Source organism: Mytilus trossulus, chromosome 14 (assembly GCF_036588685.1).
Source record: "Mytilus trossulus isolate FHL-02 chromosome 14, PNRI_Mtr1.1.1.hap1, whole genome shotgun sequence".
NCBI classification, from domain to species: Eukaryota; Metazoa; Mollusca; class Bivalvia; order Mytilida; family Mytilidae; genus Mytilus; species Mytilus trossulus.
Genome location: NC_086386.1, coordinates 43,042,623 through 43,062,753, shown reverse-complemented (window position 1 = coordinate 43,062,753; position 20,131 = coordinate 43,042,623). Strand labels below are relative to the sequence as shown.

The following is a 20,131-nucleotide window of genomic DNA, read 5'->3' as shown; positions in this document are numbered from 1 at the left end:
TGCATGCTACAATTTATTTTGTTGATTTTAGACCCTTTGGAACTCTATGTGGGCTATTTCAGCAACTAGGCAAAAAATTCCCAAACTAGAAACACGGTTAGATTCAGCATCGGTCAACGAATTCCAAATATCTATATTAAAGGACTTTTGTCTATAAATTTGGACCCCACAAAATTGAAAAAGGGACCAAAAATATAAAAAAAAATGCATGCATCGGATACATTTGTTATTGAAAGACAAGACTTCATTTCCCGTTTTTCACTACACAATCATTTGACTTTCACCTGTCACGCTTGCGAAAAAATCGGCAATCCGGCGTGACGCTTATACCCATATGCGACCCACTATTTTACTCTACTAGTATTTTGACTCATATTAAGCCCATTATAAATATATTAAAAAAGTAGCGTAGATTTTTTTATCCCTTTTTATCCCGTCTCGTTTCGTTTTTGAGCCATATATAGATGTCGTATGTGACAACTCTCCATCCGAGTTACAATTTATAAAAGTAGACCATTATACGTCAAAATACGGTCTTCATGTTTGCACCTGTCCTAAGTCAGGAATTTGATGTACAGTAGTTGTCGTTTGTTTATGTAATATATACGTGTTTCTCGTTTCTCGTTTTGTTTATATAGATTAGACCGTTGGTTTTCCCGTTTGAATGGTTTTACACTAGTAATTTTGGGGCCCTTTATAGCTTGTTGTTCGGTGTGAGCCAAGGCTCCGTGTTGAAGGCCGTACTTTAACCTATAATGGTTTAATTTTTAAATTGTTATTTGGATGGAGAGTTGTCTCATTGACACTCACACCACATCTTCCTATATCTATTCAACATGGAGTCTTGGCTCACACCGAACAGCAAGTTATAAAGGGCTCCAAGTGTAAAACCTTTTAAACGGGAAAACAAAGGTGCAATCTATATCAAGATGTACGTAATTAGTGGTGAAGTGTCATGGAAATGGATAAGAACAAATAAGGATAAAGATCCCTATACGCTTTATGAGAAACTAAATGGAATACATTTGGAATAAATGTTATTTCTATTGAATTTATTATAGTGTTTTAAAACCAAACTTTCCTCCGTAAGTTAAATTTTATCAAATCTTTCTCTTACTTTATCTATTGTTTGAGCAAGTCGGCTAAATTAAGGCTTTACAGCTAATTTCCTAATGCATGTAAAGCAAAACTTTGGTTGGCTTGCTTGCTTTGTTCGTATAATTGTTTATACAAATTTTGTAAATAAGATTGACATTTTGAAACAATATGAATAGGCATAGTTTAACCTGTATTTTTAATATTTGAATTAAATTGGGTGTTATCATAATGATTATCCAATAAAAAAAAGCAAGCAAATCAACTAAAGTCTTGCTCTACATGCTTAAAGAAATGAGCTGTAATAGATAAAAAAAATAAAAAATTATACAGTAAAAATGCACCGCATATACAATACTAATGATTCGCTCCACAGTGAAAATGAGAGAATAGTATCATTATTTGACAGTAAACATGACTAGCATTACGAAATCATCATAGTGGAATTTAGTTAAATATGAAGAAACTGAATGACAAAACATATTCTACGTTATACAACTTTAATAATTGTATTAAAATGAATATTTTTTACTGCAACAACATCTCACCGGTTAGTTATAAAGCACCTGCACAATCTGTTCGTGAAATGTCCTAAATATTCACCTATTTTGGTATATATTTCACAGCTGGATGGCTATAGGCGCGATAAAACCCTGCTCGCGTCTCTAACTTTGTTTTATTAGTATTATGTATTTCTGAGCATATACATTTTAATTCATTTTCTTCATTTTCTTCAAAAATTAAAAAAAGTTCGTCTGTTTATTTATCATTCTACATTAGACATTTATGGCATATACAGTAAAAATGATAATTTAGGATCCGCACTTTACATACACTGAGGATTGTCCCTGACAAAATGTTGCAATATAGGGCCGGATTGTGGAAAAAATAAATCATCGGTGAATATGTCCACCACGTAATAGTCAACTACGAATTGTTATAATGTATATATAAGTAACCCGACTTTAATTAAAGATTACCTTATAAATTCTTGAAGGAGGGGTGTCCTGAAAAGTGCATTCAGTACTACTTGTATGAGAGCCCCCTTTAAGAACCTCGTTCACTCGACATTCGGGACCTTACCCAAGATTTACCCGCTAAATATGTGTCTTATGTTTTATATGTTTGATTAAGTTTTATACAAATGTATCAAAATATAAAGCTACTGCAGAACTGTAACTAAGGTAAAGAGGACAATTCAAGATACAAAATCATCACACAATCAAATCAGACTTTATAAGCGATGAAGTTCAAGTGAAAACTAACATCTCAAATGATAAATCTGAAAAAACATTTGGTAAAGGCCAAAAATGAAATGAAGTGTAGCAGGTCATGTTACATATAATTCTTTTACAATTAAAAAAACAACAACAAGAGAGACGAACAAAGCTTAAACAAAGCATATCGATTGGAAGAGATTCCAAAATAAAAAAAAATGCAGAGAAATTAATTGGATTCAAGGGAGAGATTGAAAAAAAAATTGTTAAAATCAACCTCTGCCCACCAAAGTGAACATCATCTATGCTAAAGTAGACACCCAAGAATGTGCCAATTTACAACAAAGCAACTTTTAAGTACTGCGTGAATAAAAGGAGATGAGAGGTAATTGTCAATGAGACAGCAATCCAACAACAAAAATAACCAAAAGAAATCTAGAGGAGACGTGTGATCCGCAACAATAGACAGGTGTCCTAACAATATATCACATGAGTTGTGTCAGATTTATATTTTTTTTAGCCAGTAGTATTCACGTAATTAGAATTGATATTTTTAACATTCCCCTTTTATTTTACATTCTAAATAGAAGAGGAAAGGGACAACTAGCAACTAAGATTTCAATCGTTCGCCTCATCGTACGTTTACGAGTTTACTCCGTCCCGTCGAGGACTATGTTTCAACAGACCTAGACATGGTTACTAGATTATGTTTTGATATTAACATAGCATGCAGTGCAAACTTTAATGTATAGATTATTCAATGAAAAAGGTGTACTGTATCAAATTTTGGCAAAACTTTTGTTTGTTATTACGAAAAAGCCATGACAAAGACTCATTTTATGATCGAGTCGTTGTTTTAAATTTTTAGGGATTCTTAGATTTTAAACTATGCAGAGCACAACTTCAAAATACAAGAAAAACGCCACAAGCCACAAACGTATACTATACGTATAAAACCAGACTGATTTTTGCCAATACCTTCTCTGAGGAAACTTTGCAAATTGGGTATAACGGTTTCAAACGCATTACATATCGTATGCTTACCTCTGAAAAACGAAGCTTGTTTTGTTACGAGTTATGTCTGGAAAACGATTTTTTGATGTTTTTTGCTTTTTGTTTTGCTTTTGCATTGTTTTGGTATAAATCATTTTATGAAGAGGGATAAAAGAAAAGGGGGATACCTTGAAATAGATTTTTCAAATGATAAACATCAGCTATAAAATGCGAATACCTTCATTGTGAAGTAAATAAACAACAACTTGTTGACACATAAAACAGTCATGATGCAGTGTATACATCAATCAAACCAACAACTCAAAACTGAACGGTATGAAATTCGCTGTGTTTTGTTTGTTGTATTCTTTTAGAAGAATCTCATGAGTGTTAACATATCTATACACTTCTGTTCACGTACAAGTGGTTGAGTTTCCAAAAAAATGTTGATAAATTCAAGTTGATAGACTTTAAAACAAGCTAAATGAACTAGTCAATGAGCATGTTCCTCTAAAAAAGTAATTGCTCTACGAAAAATTAAACAACATGAATTACAGTTGACACAAGAAAATAAATTAATGAAAACGAATGAAACTGAACTTTTTGAAATTGTATATAGATGTTCATAATTATTTTAAACTTGAAAAGATACTATCAAAATAAAAAAAAAAACAATACAATCCCTGCTTGTGGTTTGCATTACATACTGTACCAAGTCAGGAATATGACAGATGTTATCCATTCGTTTGATGTGTTTGAGCTTTTGATTTGTTGTTGTATTACGGGATTGCAGTTTTGAACATTCCTGGGAGTTTGGCTTTTTGTTATTTGACTTTTTTCAATAGAGCTAACATCAGTCAGCATTATAACACAAGCATGCAGCGGTTTTACCTCTTGGACATTATTGCTGTGTTTTTCTTCATATGAAAATGCCTATACAAAGTCAGAAATTTGGTGTTATCCATTTGTTTGATGTGTTCGAGCTTTTGATCAGTTAGCCATTTAATAAGGAACTTTCCGTTTTGAATTTTCCTCTGAGTTCGGTATTATTGTTATTTTACCTTTAGATAATATGATTTATTATCGTGATATGTTAAACTGAAGAGTCGTATCTCCGCTGACTAAACTGTAATTATGCAAAAAACAAAAAGTTGAGTACTCGATTTTGTATCCAAACTTTATGATATATTCAATATCAATAATTACTTATGTTTTTTGGTGGTAGTTCTCTATTGCTTTCTTCTGACTCTAACGGAGACTATGTAAATTTTAACAGGCCAGGATATTCATTTTCAAAATCCTACAGCAAACCCTCTCTAAGCAAATCAAATGGTAGCCCCCTTAAGTTTGTCATTTGGAATAGTTTTTGTTACGTTTCTGTTAGTAATTAAGGATTCTGTACCCTTTTGTTGTTTCAATGCTAAACAGGATTATTTCACGACTTTTTAAAGGCACTTGTTTCTTTCATATTGTTATTCCAACTAAAGACAAGCAAAAGTGTTTTGTTTATACTTCATTAAGTATATTTCTTTTTCACATCTTATTTTATAAGTTATCTTTTTATCAATAACATATATGAAAATTTAATAAGATACCATATGAAACATAGGGAATACATCTAATAGCCTAAAGGTTTTAAACATATATTAAACGGTTTGAAAATACAAATATGACATATCACAATATTAATTTACAAATATGTTCGTTGTATTAACTTCGGATTCAGGCCAATGATTAGCAATAGCATATAATAGAAGTACAATTTAAATCTTTGGTATCACGTGACAATTTTGAAAAGAAGACTTGTCAATCGATTACCGACAATACTAATAATTCATTTATATATCTTTGATAATATTTAACAAACTACATGTACTATGGCAGAGGAAATCACATGTAGATCAGAACCAACTTTATTTTGTAGACTCCATACTAAGGAAACTTACCAGCTTTATTGCAATGATTGTCAAGATTTTGTTTGCTTTGTGTGCTTAGGAGAATTTCACGAAAAACACGTATTTTGTCGATAGCAAGATGTCGAAGAGGATATCCGGAATCAATTTAGCATGTTATTTTCTGAAAACGACAACTTTGTAAAAAGAATGGATGAATTTCGTCAAATAATCGATAAAAATATGAGACAATTATCTGAAGACGAAGGTGAAATAGAGCAACAAATTAAGACGAATGCAGAAAAATACAAGGAACAAATAAATTTGTCTGAAAAATATTTGCTATCAGGACTTAAAAGCATGTTCAAAACTCACCAGCTATCATCACAGGAATTAACAACTCGTGTCGAAAATATTCGAACACAAGTCACTAAATTTAATCATGTTAACACCGAAAAACTTCCTGAATATAAACTCGAAGAAATCATTAATGTTCTTTCTGAATTGAAAGCATGCGATATTGGCTGTGAAGAGGTAAAAAATTATCAGAAGCCAAATTTTAAAACAGATTTAAAATTTGTAAAGGAAATGATTGATGTCTCAAAATCGATGAATATTTCCTCAAAGATACACGTTTCGGTATCGACTCAAACAGAGGATCCTGATGGTTCAGACATAGAAAATGAGTGGTTTGATGCAGATGGTGGAACAGATGAAGATTCAATTGAAAGATCATCCGACGAAATAAAAGATGACAACCCGTTACACGTTTATAAGTTGAACAAAGAAATAGGACGCATTAAGAAAATATGTCCTATATCTCGTACTGACGCATGGATTCTTGCTGACCGACAATTATATAAGATGGTAAATCATGCTTTAGAAGATACAGTGTATGCAGACGATGCTGATGACATTGTTGTTTTAAAGGAAGGGTACGTCTTGGTTTTGAGAACTGAAAGTAACATCATAATGAAACTTCTTGAAAACAGACGATTGGTAAGATTTGGCAACGTCGGTAGCAGTAATATGTTACCGTATTGCTTTTGTAATTCAAAAGAAGATATATTGTCAGTTTATTTGATATCAAATACAAAGTATCAAAATCATAGAAACTGGGATGGCACTAACACCACATCTTCCTATATCTATAGAAACTTGGTTGTACAATCAAATAAGGACGGTATTGTAACAAATGAATATTATTTTTATACAGATTTGATGGAGAAGCCATATCTTATGCAAAATGTCGATTCAAATTTATGTGTTCTTTATCCAAGACACGTTTCGAAAAAAATGCATATTATAAATCTATTAAAAGCAGTCAATGATAAATGTGAAACAATAGAATCCTTTGAAGGAGTTCTTGGACATAATCCATCTAATCATTTTGAGTGTCATGGAATATGTACAGATACGAAGGATATATACGTGTCGGATTTTCGGCACCATAGCGTTTATATACTCGACCAAAACAACCTAAACTATAAAAGGTGTATTGCAGATGCCAGAAACGGATTAGATACACCAACAGGTATTGCAGTTTTGAATGACATTTTGTGGATCGCAGATGGAGATCAAATGTTTAAATTCGATTTTGACAACATATAGATTAATCATGTATATAGTAGCAAAGCAAACGACCATGCTCAAAAAGGAATTGTTAAGTAAGCTGTATCAGTCAATCATATGTAGAAAACGTTATACAAATAAACAGTGAATTTGTTCCTTGAATGCACACGTTTGTTTAATCTGTCAACAAATTACAGCAAAACATATTTTGCCATTCGAGGATAGGGTTTTATCAAAATTATTACAATTTTTACAAGTAATTAAGGGATTTTTTTTTTTTAAATCTTGATTTTTTTTTTAATTTGAAAATTACAGTATATATAACTTTGATAGTTAATTTAATGAAATAGGTGCGATTTTAATTTTGATAATTGACACCTGTCTATTGTCGAAGAACGTTTATTGAATCCTTAGATGCGTTATGTTTTTGTGTTTCAGGAAGTCACTCATATTACAATCAAAAAGACAATCGAAAACAATTCTAACGAGAAAACTAACGACCTAATTTATCGTCGTCACATTTCCCTTTTGAAATTTTTTTAAATACAATGAAATGTTACGAACAATATTGGCACGATTAAAGGTATCACATTTTTAATGATTTTTTTTCGAAAAAACGAGAAAAACACTGACGGCCATTGCATTTGTTAAGCGTTTCAAATTTTTATATATTTTGTGTTGTAGTTATTTTATTTACTGTTACAGTTGTTAAATTAAATTTGATAACTTACTTTGAACTCACGACTAAAATTTTCAGATTATCATGATTTCTGTTTGTTAATGAATGATGTAACTAGTGTCTTCCGGGATTGTCTGTTATGATGTATTAATGATGTTTGCTTGTCATGTTTTGGAATGTTTGTCCGATTTTCGAAATCCTCTGGTTTAATCAATTTGAATGCCTTAACAAATTTGCACATGAACCCCCATTTTTCTTTTTAAAAACCTTTTACATGTATAATTATAAGCCATCTGTAAAAGTCTTATAAAATCTTATCTATTTTTTAACAGTTTTTTAGAACTTTGATTGGTCAATGATAAAGCTATGAAAAATCAAGAAAGAACATTTTCCCGCCAATTTTTCTATTAAAAATAAATTTGTTTTAGGTTTTTCATTTTGAAATATTTTGGACTCATATATCACTGCTAAGAAATACGTTGTCGAATTGTTAAATTCAATCTGATACTGTTTGGTACCGTGTCATATATAACAAACAGGTGTCAATGACATCTATGACAGCGAATTGATTAAAAAGGGGATGGAGATACTAAATTTGGAAAGTAGCGATTGATTATCTCATTTGAGCAAAAGTGAGAAAGCGAACGAGTTGAGAGGATAAATGATAATCTGTTTATCGCTATTTTACTTGCAAGAAAATTGGTATAGTTAATTTCATTATATATGACGTTAGTAATTTCATTGACAACGGCACGTGCGCCCTTAGTTTTTATGATAATGTTTCATATAACACTACTGTGCTGTGAAAGGAATTTATCAGTAGTTCTTCTAGCAATCAAATTTGTTTTGGCTTATTTGTTTTATAGAGTATTGAAAAAGAACTCCAGCTTTAACGAAGGTATTAAGAGTCCTTAAAAATAATTGGGTTCGTCTTTATTAAACATGTTAGAGTACATAACAAATTTAAAACACACACTATTATATGTTAGAAAAAAAACCTTTTGACTTGAGATCGATGATTAAATGGGAATTGAATACAACAATGCTTTAGTAGTGTTTTGAACCATATTGCTATTCTATTTTATGGTATCATGTGATAATTTATTTATAATTAAGTTCTATATAAATCTTTACAAAACTTGTAGACACCATTGAATATACATACACACGTTTAATACATGATTGAACAAATTTAAATCATAATGGCGGATAGTATATCAAATACAGGTAAATTAGAACGAACCTTCTTCTGCAGGTCTTATACTAAGGAAAAGTACTAGCTGTATTGGAAGGATTGTCATGTTTTTGTTTGTTTCGAGTGCTTTGGAAAATTTCACAAAACATATTTTCTTTGTTGATTATAGGACGCCGAAGATGATATCTGCAAAAATAGTGGATTTTCATTTTCCATAATCGACAACCGTTTAAAAAAATATCGAATAGTTAAGTGACATAACAAATAAAATATGAGACATTTAACGATAGATGAAGGTTATACCAAACTTAGACAAATGCAGAACAAATGAAGGAACAGATTAATGTGCATGAGACATATATGTTATCAGAACTTCATACTTTGTTACAAAAACACAAGATATCGTCACATGATTTAACAACTAGTGTCAGAAATCTGTAATTTGACGTCACTAAAATTTAATATGGATAAACTGAATATAAACTGGAGAAAATTATTCATATTCGTTCTGAATTTATACCGTTCCCGTTGCTTGTGACAAAATGAAAAAAAATCAGCAGCCATCTGAATCAATAAATATTTCCTCGAAGATACATATTTGTGTATCAACACAAACAGATAATTCTGGTAATTTAGACACAGAAGATGAGTGGTTTGATACAGAAGACGACATTGATGAAGATTCAATTGATAGATCATCCGACGAAATAAAAGATGACAACCCGTTCCACGTTTATAAACTTAACAAAGACATAGGACGCATAAAGAAAGTATGTCCTATAAATTATACTGATGCGTGGATTCTAGCTAACCGACGATTATATAAGATGACAAATCAATATTTAGAAGATACGGTGTATGCAGACGATGCAGACGACATTGTTGTTTTGAAGGACGGATATGTTTTGATTCTGAATATAAAATATACAATCATTATCAAACTTCTCAAAGACAGGCGATTAGTAAGATTTGCAAACGTCGGTAATGATTCGTTGATACCTTACTGCTTCTGTAATTCAATTGACGATTTATTGACAGTTTATCTTTCTTCAAAATCATGGGACGAATGTTGTAGATATGAAGGTTGTGTTGTACAAATGAACAAGGACGGCATTATTACCGGACAATTCAAGATTTCTACCTTTCCTTTAGAAAAGCCATATCTTATGCAATATGTCAAATCAGCATTATGTATTTTATATGCTGAGGAGAACTTCAGAGGCATACATAATGTTAAAGTTTTAGGAAAGGCCAAATACGAATATATAGCAGCAAAAGAATTTTCTGGCATAATTGGGTATATTCCGAATCAAAGCTTTGAGTCCCACGGAATATGTTCAAGAAAGGGGAACATATTTGTATCGGACTTTCGGCATCGCAGTGTTTTTGCACTTGACGAAAATTTAAACTATATCAAATGTGTAGCAGATGCAAGAGACGGACTAGATAAACCAACATCTATAGCAATCTATTGTGATTACTTATGGATAGCAGATAGAGATCAAATATTCATTTTAGATTTGAATCATTCAAATTATAATGAATTACATTTAAGTCGATATTCAACTTTAAACGAGGCATGGAAATGGCTAACCAATTTGATTTCAAACTTATTTGGCATTGGAAAGTAACTTACAAAGGAAAAATGGATAATAATGTAAAATTACACTTAATAAATACCATTCGTTTAAAAAGCATTTCTTGTATTTATTTACCTTCCCCAGAACCCCTAAACGCCAAATATGTCAAAGTCAAAGAGGTAAACAAAAATAATCTAATAATGATGTTAACAACGAGAGAACGAACATTTAGAGTAAGCTTTGGAGTATTTTGGCTGTATATTTAGATATGTTAAAACACTTCTTGATTACTTCAAAGATAAACATACACTGGAATTGATTATACCAACACAAAAACCCTTGCATTAAATCAAACAAATATGAGGCTCAGGTTAATTAAATTTTGATTCATTCACACATGTTGTCTGTTTATCGCTAAGGTGAATAAACTCATCATAGCTACCAATTTTAGTGTCTTGTGTTAGGTGCATGACATGCTGTTCTATTTACATTTAGGCTACTTAATCGAACGACATGTTGTGATCAAACTATTGTGAACTGTCATTTACATATTTATTTTAACCAAATTTGTGTTTAACAAAGAGAGATGAAAGATACCAGAGGGACAGGCAAACTAAAAAATCGAAAAAATAAACTGATTTAAAATGAAGGAAGACAAATAGACAAACAATAGAACACATGACACAACATAGAAAACCAAAGAATAAGCAACACGAACCCCACCAAAAATAAAAAAATAAACTGACTGTTTACACAACTTTGAATTGTTCGAAATACAACGGATTTTCTAACCCAGGAATAGATTACCTGTATTTGGAAAAATCTATTTGCAGTTTTGGTCGTCAACGCTCTTCAAATTCGTCTTCATTTGACCTTTTAACTTAATTCGAACGTCAATCTCGAGTCCGTGCGTCTAAGGTAAACAATTATAAGCCTAGTAACTTTTTTGATTGTATTGCAAGCATTGGGTAGATTCCATTTTGGTGGAAGTTTCCGTCTCCGATGGTACCACTGGCCCAGTAGTCAGTGCATTGGTACTTTGGAACTGACATAATTTATACACAAAACTTTCCAAATTGTTTGTTTATGAATTGATATGATATTAATAAGAAATTGAAGTTTGAACCCCTCATGTAAAGCTGTCCTTAGCTGGGTTTGTATATTTGTTAAGTATACAAATGAGGAGATATGGTTTGTGTATTTTTATAAATTTTCTGTTTACAAAACTTTGAATTTTTCGAAAAACTAAGGATTTTCTTACCCCAGGAGTAGATTACCTTAGCCGTATTTGGCACAACTTCTTGGAATTTTGGGTCCTCAATGCTCCTCAACTTTGTATTTGTTTTTGCTTTTTAACTATTTTGATCAGAGCGTCACTGATGAGTCTTATGTAGACGAAACGCGCGTCTGGCGTATAAAATTATAATCCTGGTACTTTTGATAACTATTGTGTACCAATGAAACTATACGCTAGAGTTAAATTGAAGTGATATTAATCAATTGTATGCCACCGTTTGACCTTTAATAATGAGAAAAAAATAACGTATTTGCGACTGTTAAATGCCCTGACATGAAAATATGAAACAGTTCAAACGAAAAAAGAAAGTAACGGCCTAATTTCCAATAATATATTTCACGAAAACAAATATGACAGAAATGAAACAACATAAACCACTGTACTACAGGCTCCATATTAAAAAAAAGACATGTACGAAATGTGGCAGGGGTAAATAGTTTTGAACCGCTAACCATATCATTACCCAAGGAAGTGGTGTAACATCATAATTTGAATTAACATACGAAAATCTGTAAAAATCAGCAATTGGCTTTACTCAAAACGCTAGTTCAAAGTAGATTACAACTAATGAATAACTTAGGTTCTATCAAACTAAAATATCAACATTCAGCTGATTTAGTTTAAAAACTTCATAAACAGTCTGAAAAAACGCATGAATTTGTAATGACAAGGATGTAGGAGCATTGCTTTAATGTTTTAGATATATTTTGCTTTTTCAAAAACAAAACAAATGTGTGTACTTATAACGCAATATTAAAACATGTTATCTAATTTTAAAATAAGTGTAATTAAATGATCCATTAGTTATCTATCATGCATAGTGTCAATATCTATATACTATATCATTCCAAATGCCGTTATTTTATGATTATATCTAGTTTTTAAATAGTTTAAACATATTTATTTATAGTGGATTGGGAAAATTGATTTCCTGAAATCCCAAACGGGAATCGAACCAGGAACCTTTGTGTTAGTAGTCCGATGCACTAACCACTACACCACGGCTTTTTAAATGTATTCGACCTTGGAAATTCCTGATGATGGTAGTTATGATATGCGCTTCGGATGCATATAGAGTGTGGTTTTCGACTTTTTAAAACACTGGATCGATACCGCTGCTGGTGGACTTTCAATTACCGATGGTATCATCAGCTTAGTAGTCAATACGTCGGTACTGAATTGATTGATAACAAATGTTTTATACATTTAGATAATGTTGAAATTGAAAAGCCATCACGATCACCGTTATGGTATTTCTAACTGTTGTAACAACACTCCCGTCTTCTTTTTCTTTGTTGTGGCACCAACGAATTAGATTTATTACCGAATTTTATAGTTCTTAATTAAAAAAATGATGAATGCCAGCTATATTGAGCATGATCTGCTTAACCCACCGGATCACCTGAGATCACCCCCCAGTTTTTTTTTTATTTGAATCGCGTTGCTGAGTCTGCAGTATTCTGTGCCGTTTTTGTAAACTTTTGTTTGTTGTTTGGTTGGGTTTTATATGCATGGCGTTGTTAGTTAACCTTTGATTTATGTATCAGAATATCCCAAGTATTATGACAATTAATAATTGTGTGAGCCATATACTGAGCCCATAACAAGTTGAAACTGAACAATTATAGATTATAGAATGACCATCAGATTGTTTTCAGCAATCAATTTCATTTGCACTTCTGTGAGAAGTTATTTACTACATTGTATTGGACAGAATAGCAAGGTGTCATTTTAGGTCATATCATGTCAGAATATCAATTGGCAACATTATCTTCTTCCTTTCATTCCGAATATCAAATAATCGTCTTTTACCCTAGTTTTGATTCAGACGAAAATGGACACTCAATTAAAGTGCTGGCAATCGCTTGCTACTCTCCTACTTAATAAAGATAACATAAACCATGCATTCACTTTCCACAGATCACTATATGATGTATGTTACTAATTTTGTTTATGTTATTTGTAAGATAACTTAACTACTGAATATAAAAAAGAAGATGTGGTATGATTGCCAATGAGACAACTGTTTTGTCTCAATTTAATGCATTAGTTCATTTCAAAAGTGAACATTACTTACTCAATAAAGAAGATGTTGGGTACATATCAAACCAAACGGTATTCTAATAAACACTTAAACACAATAACTTTACAATTATATAAAAATGCTCAACATGGAGTTAATATGCCAAAATTAATAACTCAACATGCAAAAAAAATATGTGTTAACTGCCTACGAGGCAATTCTTTATCAGAGACCAAATGACATAGCACTAAGCAACTAAAGTCTAAGTGTGCCTAAAATGTTTTGTGTGTAATCACTGTAATAGGATGCATATTAATTGATAAATATATTGTTCTCGTCGTGTTAATTTTGAAATCAGGTCATTGATAATTTAAAACATAAAACAAAATACTTATAAAAACAAAAGAAATTATAGTGTTATTAATTTGCATGGTATCATATGATAATCTTTTTATACAAACATCCAGTGCAAATCGATATCCGACGAGACTTATAGATTTGTAGATAACCTTGTGTTGTTCAATATAATTTTTAAATAGATTTTTAACAAATATGTATTATAATGGCGGATAAGTTATTAAATACATGTAAATTTAAACAAATCTTCTACTGCAGATTCCATTTGAAGGAAACATATCAGCTTTATTGCAAGGATTGCCATGATTTTGTTTGTTTCGAGTGCTTAGGAGAATTTCACGAAAAACATTTTCTTTGTCGATTAGAAGACGCCAAAGAGGATATCCGCGATCAAATCGGCATATTATTTTCTGAAAAGGATAAATGTATAAAAAATATCGACGAGTTTAGTGACATTATCGATAAACATTGGAGACAGTTAGCGATAGATGAAGGTATAATAGAACAAATAATTAAGACAAATGCAGAACAAATGAGGAATCAAATCATTTTGCATGAGAAAAGTCTCTTATCAGAACTTGATTCTATATTCAAAAACTTCAAGATATCGTCACAAGAATTGACAACGCGTGTCGAAAATTTGCAAACTGATGTCAATAAATTTGATGTGGATACACTGCCTGAATATAAACTCGAGGAAATGATTTATGTTCTTTCTGAATTAAAAGCATGCACTGTTGCTTGTGACAACATGAAAAAGTATCAGAGGCCAAATTTTAACACGGACGTGAAATGCGGAAATGATGTAAACGAAGTTAAAATTGGCGTCTCCGAATCAATTAATTATTCCTCAATAGCACATTTTTCTGTATCAACACAAACCGATGATGCTATTGATGTTGACACAGAAGATGAGTGGTTCGATACAGAAGACGACGTGGATGAAGATTCAATAGAAAGATCATCTGACGAAATAAAAGATTACCACCCGTTACAAATTTGTAATCTTAACAAAGAAATAGGACACATTAAGAAAATATGTCCTATATCTCATACTGACGCATGGATTCTTGCTGACCGACAATTGTATAAGATGGTTAATCAGTTGTTAGAAGACACGGTATATGCAGACGATGCTGATGACATTGCTGTTTTAAAGGAGGGATGTGTTTTAATTTTGAGAAAAAACAGTAAAGTCATAATGAAACTTCTTAAAAACAAACGACTAGCAAGATTTGCCAATATAGGAAATTCTTACGATGAGGATATGGTACCGTATTGCTTCTGTAATTCAAAAGACGACTTATTGACAGTTTATCTAACATCGAAATCAAGAGATCAACGAAGAGGTTATAGCAATTGCATTTTACAAATGAACAAAGATGGCATTTTGACCTCAGAATTTAATTTCTATGCGGACAGTACGGATGAGCCATGTCTAATGCAAAATGAGGAAACCAATATGTATGTTTTATATCTATCATCATATTACTATAATAAAAACTTGCATTATATCAATGTTTTAAAAGCAGCCAATGATAAATGTGAAAGTAAAGAATCATTCAATGGAACATTTGGATATCAACCTTCTTTACATTTTGAATGCCATGGAATATGTACAAATAATAACAATGTATTTGTATCCGACATTCGACATCATAGTATTTATGTTCTGAGCAAAGACTTAGAATATAAAGAATGTATAGTTGATGCCAGAAACGGGCTAGATAAACCAACGGCTGTTGCGATTTTTGATGATCGTTTGTGGATAGTAGATGGAAATCAAATTGTTATGCTCGATTTGAACAATAAATATGACTAACGGTTGCAGATACTGACGAATGGAACAATTGGCTAAGAACATGTCATAAAAAAATGACTGAAAGTTTGAATGTCAATATATATGTTTAGACGAGTTGTGTATACATTATGTACACAGCCATGTATCACCATCATTGATGGCGTTCCGATGGATACATCTATTGTAGGGTTGTCACTGACTCAGACGTACTTATGAATATAATTATTTTCTGTGACTGTATCTTACATTAATTTGTAGGGTCCTTTACTATAGATAATTTAGCTGATCTGTAACAATAACATCTTCATGCCTTATATAGCATGTACTGTAGTACGCCGTTAGATTAAAACTGACGTGGATATCTATGAAGTATATATGCATTTTGATGAATTGTTGAAAAAAAGCAATGACATCAGCAATAAAGGTGTCTTTCATTCTTTTTTTTAACTCATGTATAAATATATCAAAATTCGTGATTATTTACTCATTATTTACGCATTATTTTAGCCATACACCATGAAAACCATATCTGCATAAAATATCTCTGACTGAACATGCCCAATCCGATTTGTCATTGGGTTTAAACTTTTTTAAATGAACTTTTACATGTTTTATTATATAAACATGTTAATAGATAAATAAGATAATGAACTTGAACTATATTTCACAAAGCAATTGGTCTACCTTTTAATTATTATTTGTTTAAAAGCCATAAAGGACGTTGGCCGGTCATTGATATTTTTTATACTTCGGATTTAAAAACGAAAAAGGTTTCCTTAAGGTAATGTAAGACTATTTTTAGAATGCAACTTCAATGAAGCTATAAATAGATGTGCTCAAAGTTTCTCTGTAGTTATCGTTCTGTTCTGATGATAAAAACTGTAAACACAGCTACTCGAAAACTTCCGGCTGTCATGTGGCTATTACACTGTCATATATAATCTATCTTGTGCAAATGAGACACAAAGAGAAAGGTGTAATATTATTCAAATGTGATGGCTAGTAACGCACTTGTTGGTGAAATCCAAGAATCTTTCTTATCGTGTCCAATATGTTTACAGACATTCACAAAGCCAAAAGCTCTCTCGTGTTTACATTCATTTTGTGAGGATTGTATTCGGGATTATATTGTCAGCCGCTATGAAAATCTTGGTCATTTTCCTTGTCCAGTATGCAGACAGGTATAATTATAGATATATATTTAAAAAAATACAAGATTAAATTTAGATATATATAAATGTTTAACTCTACTTTCACTTTGTGTCTCAATTTGCGTTCGGGGATTTTCACTGAGTCGCAAATGTGTAAGGTGTTGAAATGTGGTATGAACAATTAATTGTATACTATGCTAAATATGAGTCGCCCTATGTCCCCCTTGGGACGAAGTGGATTAAGTCAAGTAAGTCATTATACTAAATATGAGCACATTATCGTTATCGACAGTACATGTATGTTTACAGCCTTTCAAAGTTTTGTAAGTTAATAAAAGAAAACAGAAATAATTTGTGACTGGTATGACTGGTTTGAGAGAAGTATGCATTCATTCATGCACAATTTTATTTTCACTCCTGAAAGGCATTTGGCACATTGCGAATCATTGCAACGATACCCGTTTACATTTGAAGACTTCGATAAAATTTCTGATACATTTGTACTTGTGCATTTGTGTGGAATATTTGATTCCTATGAAAAATCCTCTTTCGATTAAGAACATTTAAATGTTTAATTAGCATATGACATGTATGATCATGATTAATAGGCAGTTTTCGTATCATGCGAGTTTCATTAATATTGAAGCTTTGTCATCGTCAAAGTTAAAGTATATAACAGTCGTTGTCGTGATCTTAACTACATGATATAGCTAAGGTACATGTATGCACTAAGTTACTAGAATTTGAGATGGCTGTCGACTATTATAGTTCAATCATAGTTATCGATAGTTCAATAGCCTTTGTTGAAAATATATATAATTGATCAATCTGATTAAAATGTCTGATCTGGAGATTAGGCCAAATAAAAATATATGCGTGGTTCCAGTGACCCTACCTTCCCTACTTTTTCATCTTGAAATTAGCCTACCCTTAAGATTTTATTGCCAGTTTTCATTAAGCACTGTTAAAGTCAGACTGATGCTCCCATAGACTAAATGTAGAAAAAAAACCATAAAATAAAAAAAAATCCCTTCCTACCTACCCTAACTTTTTTCAGATGTAACTGGAACCACACATACTATTTTATTTGGCCTTATAAGCATAGCGAAATCATACATGCTATTTAAATAAGTTTAAATAGCTAAGGTAGTTGCCGCACTGTACCTGCTTGCGTTCACACTCAACTCCAGTCGACTTGTTCTATTTCAACCTGGTTTCCGACTGTACAGATTCGGTATTGGACCTTTCATTAGTAGTACAGTAGCCCAGCCCATCCCTTATATATCACATTCTAAACTACGACAAGAAATTAACTTGTGGTAGTTTGATTGAGTAATTTACGGGAAAACTTACCTATCAGAGCTTTTTCTGAAGTTTAAAAATTATATACATGTAATATTTTTTTCAGATCATATATGTTCCTCAAAATGGTATAAGTGGATTTCCTGACAATTATTTCATCAAAAGTTTACAAAACACAGTAGAATCTAGTGGCGGGGAAATAAGCGCCAAAGAACTTTCTGGTAGTTATGGTAGGAATAGTATTACTGAATTAACATCCGTTCTACAGCCGGGTAAAGCACGTGTAGTATTTACAAACCACAAAAACGCGAGACTGTTGATTCAGTTCGGACATTTCGGTGTTGGACAACAAGGTTTGGTTCATGTTTCAGGACTTACTATCTCCAAGGTAACAGACGACATTGTTATAGCAGACTGTAGTTTAAACAAAGTTTTGGTTTACTCTTTACGAGGCGAATTCAGATGTGAATTTGTTTGCGATTGTTCAATCCGTGACGTCACATTGACAAGAGCTGGCACTATTCTGTTGTCTGTAAGTCGTGCTGGGTCTAATAACATCAGAGAATATGGGTTAGATGGCCGACTGATTGGTTCTTTCGGATCTTTCTATAAATATGATAACCCCTTTGGTATTACAGTGACGAGACAAGATAAAATTATTGTGACAAGTTTACAACAAAACAACGTTCAATTTTTTACGGAAAGGAAACAACCGTCTTTCAAATTTGGGTCACGTGGGAGTGGCCTTAATCACTTTCTTTTGCCTTACTACGTTTGCACAAATAGTAAAAATAACGTCATCGTATCCGACAGTGGCAACCACAGAGTAAAAGTTCATAAAAATGATGGAACCATTCTTCTGACAATAGGAAATCAGGGTTCTGAAAATGGCGAATTGTTTTACCCAATGGGCGTCTGCGTTGATGAACATGACAACATCTACGTTGCAGATGCCAATAATTTCCGAGTACAGATGTTCTCACCAGAGGGAGACTTCATCACGTGTCCAGTCAGTAATACCTACGAATTCGGGATGGACGTGAAACCAACAAATATTGGAATACACCACGAAAAACTAGTTGTTGCTATGCGTGGTACGAAATTTTCTCAAGTTCACGTCTATGCCTGGGACACCAAAGCTTACAATGGGATTCCCCAAAAATCGCCAGCAATGACATTATTTTGTTGTCCTTGTTTTAGAAAAGCTGGGTATACATATGAACAGATATAAATAACGAGTTATGTAATTGATGAACGAAATCAAGATAAAATGTATTAGTTATCACTAAACTAGTCATTAACTTTCAAATAAAATATATGGGCATTATTATTATATCAACATAATTTTATACACGTCAGATTTGCATTCCTTATTCATATTAGTAACAGCTGTGATAGTATAACTATTTTATTAGGTCTGAGAGTGCAGATTTATAGAAAAATGTTGTTATTTCATTGACAATATCATATAAACGAGTAATATTGCTTTTATAATTCATTCTGTTCAACATGTGCATTATCATCGAGTCAAAATAATGCATGCATATACAGTGCTTTTCTCTGTTATCAATTTGAAAACATCATAATAATTGAATTGTTGGTATTGTGAATTAATGTAATTTACAGAACTTCTTTTCTTTACGATAAATTGAAATTTGATGTAAAGAATCTAGAAAGATGTGAAAATAGATTTACAAAGTAGATAATGTATTTTTGTAAAAGTTTTTTTTACACATTTTAAAGCAAATTTATAATGTAGTATATATAGTATACATTTTTCAGGTATTTACAGAACAAATTGATATACATGTAATGTATTGATTGAATAAAAATATACGTATGCAGATTTGAATCTCAAATGAGTTTTTGGGTTTTAAAACTTAAGTTTGTGATGACATGAAATTCGTCATACCAACACACTTAAATACACATTTGTATTGATTCGCATCCTATACCCATTCCATTTATTATTATTTA

General features: G+C 31.9%; 2 protein-coding genes across 2 annotated transcripts; both read left to right on the top strand.

Moving 5' to 3' along the window:
- Positions 1 to 14,105: 14,105 nt before the first annotated feature.
- Positions 14,106 to 15,722, top strand: LOC134697786 (uncharacterized). Its single transcript, XM_063560072.1, has one exon. The coding sequence runs from the start codon at positions 14,106 to 14,108 to the stop codon at positions 15,720 to 15,722; it is 1,617 nt and encodes a 538-aa protein (XP_063416142.1).
- Positions 15,723 to 16,601: 879 nt separating this feature from the next.
- LOC134695762 (tripartite motif-containing protein 3-like) lies at positions 16,602 to 19,930 on the top strand. Its single transcript, XM_063557174.1, has 2 exons — positions 16,602 to 16,882; positions 18,261 to 19,930. Exons 1-2 carry the CDS (start codon positions 16,697 to 16,699, stop codon positions 19,383 to 19,385), a joined length of 1,311 nt encoding a protein of 436 aa, XP_063413244.1. The 5' UTR covers positions 16,602 to 16,696; the 3' UTR covers positions 19,386 to 19,930.
- Positions 19,931 to 20,131: the final 201 nt, after the last annotated feature.

Coding starts and splice junctions, on each gene's coding strand:
- LOC134695762 (XM_063557174.1), top strand. CDS start 16,697: ATGGCTAGTAACGCACTTGTTGGTGAAATCCAAGAATCTTTCTTATCG. Junction 16,883..18,260: donor CTTGTCCAGTATGCAGACAG/GTATAATTATAG, acceptor TATTTTTTTCAG/ATCATATATGTTCCTCAAAA.
- LOC134697786 (XM_063560072.1), top strand. CDS start 14,106: ATGGCGGATAAGTTATTAAATACATGTAAATTTAAACAAATCTTCTAC.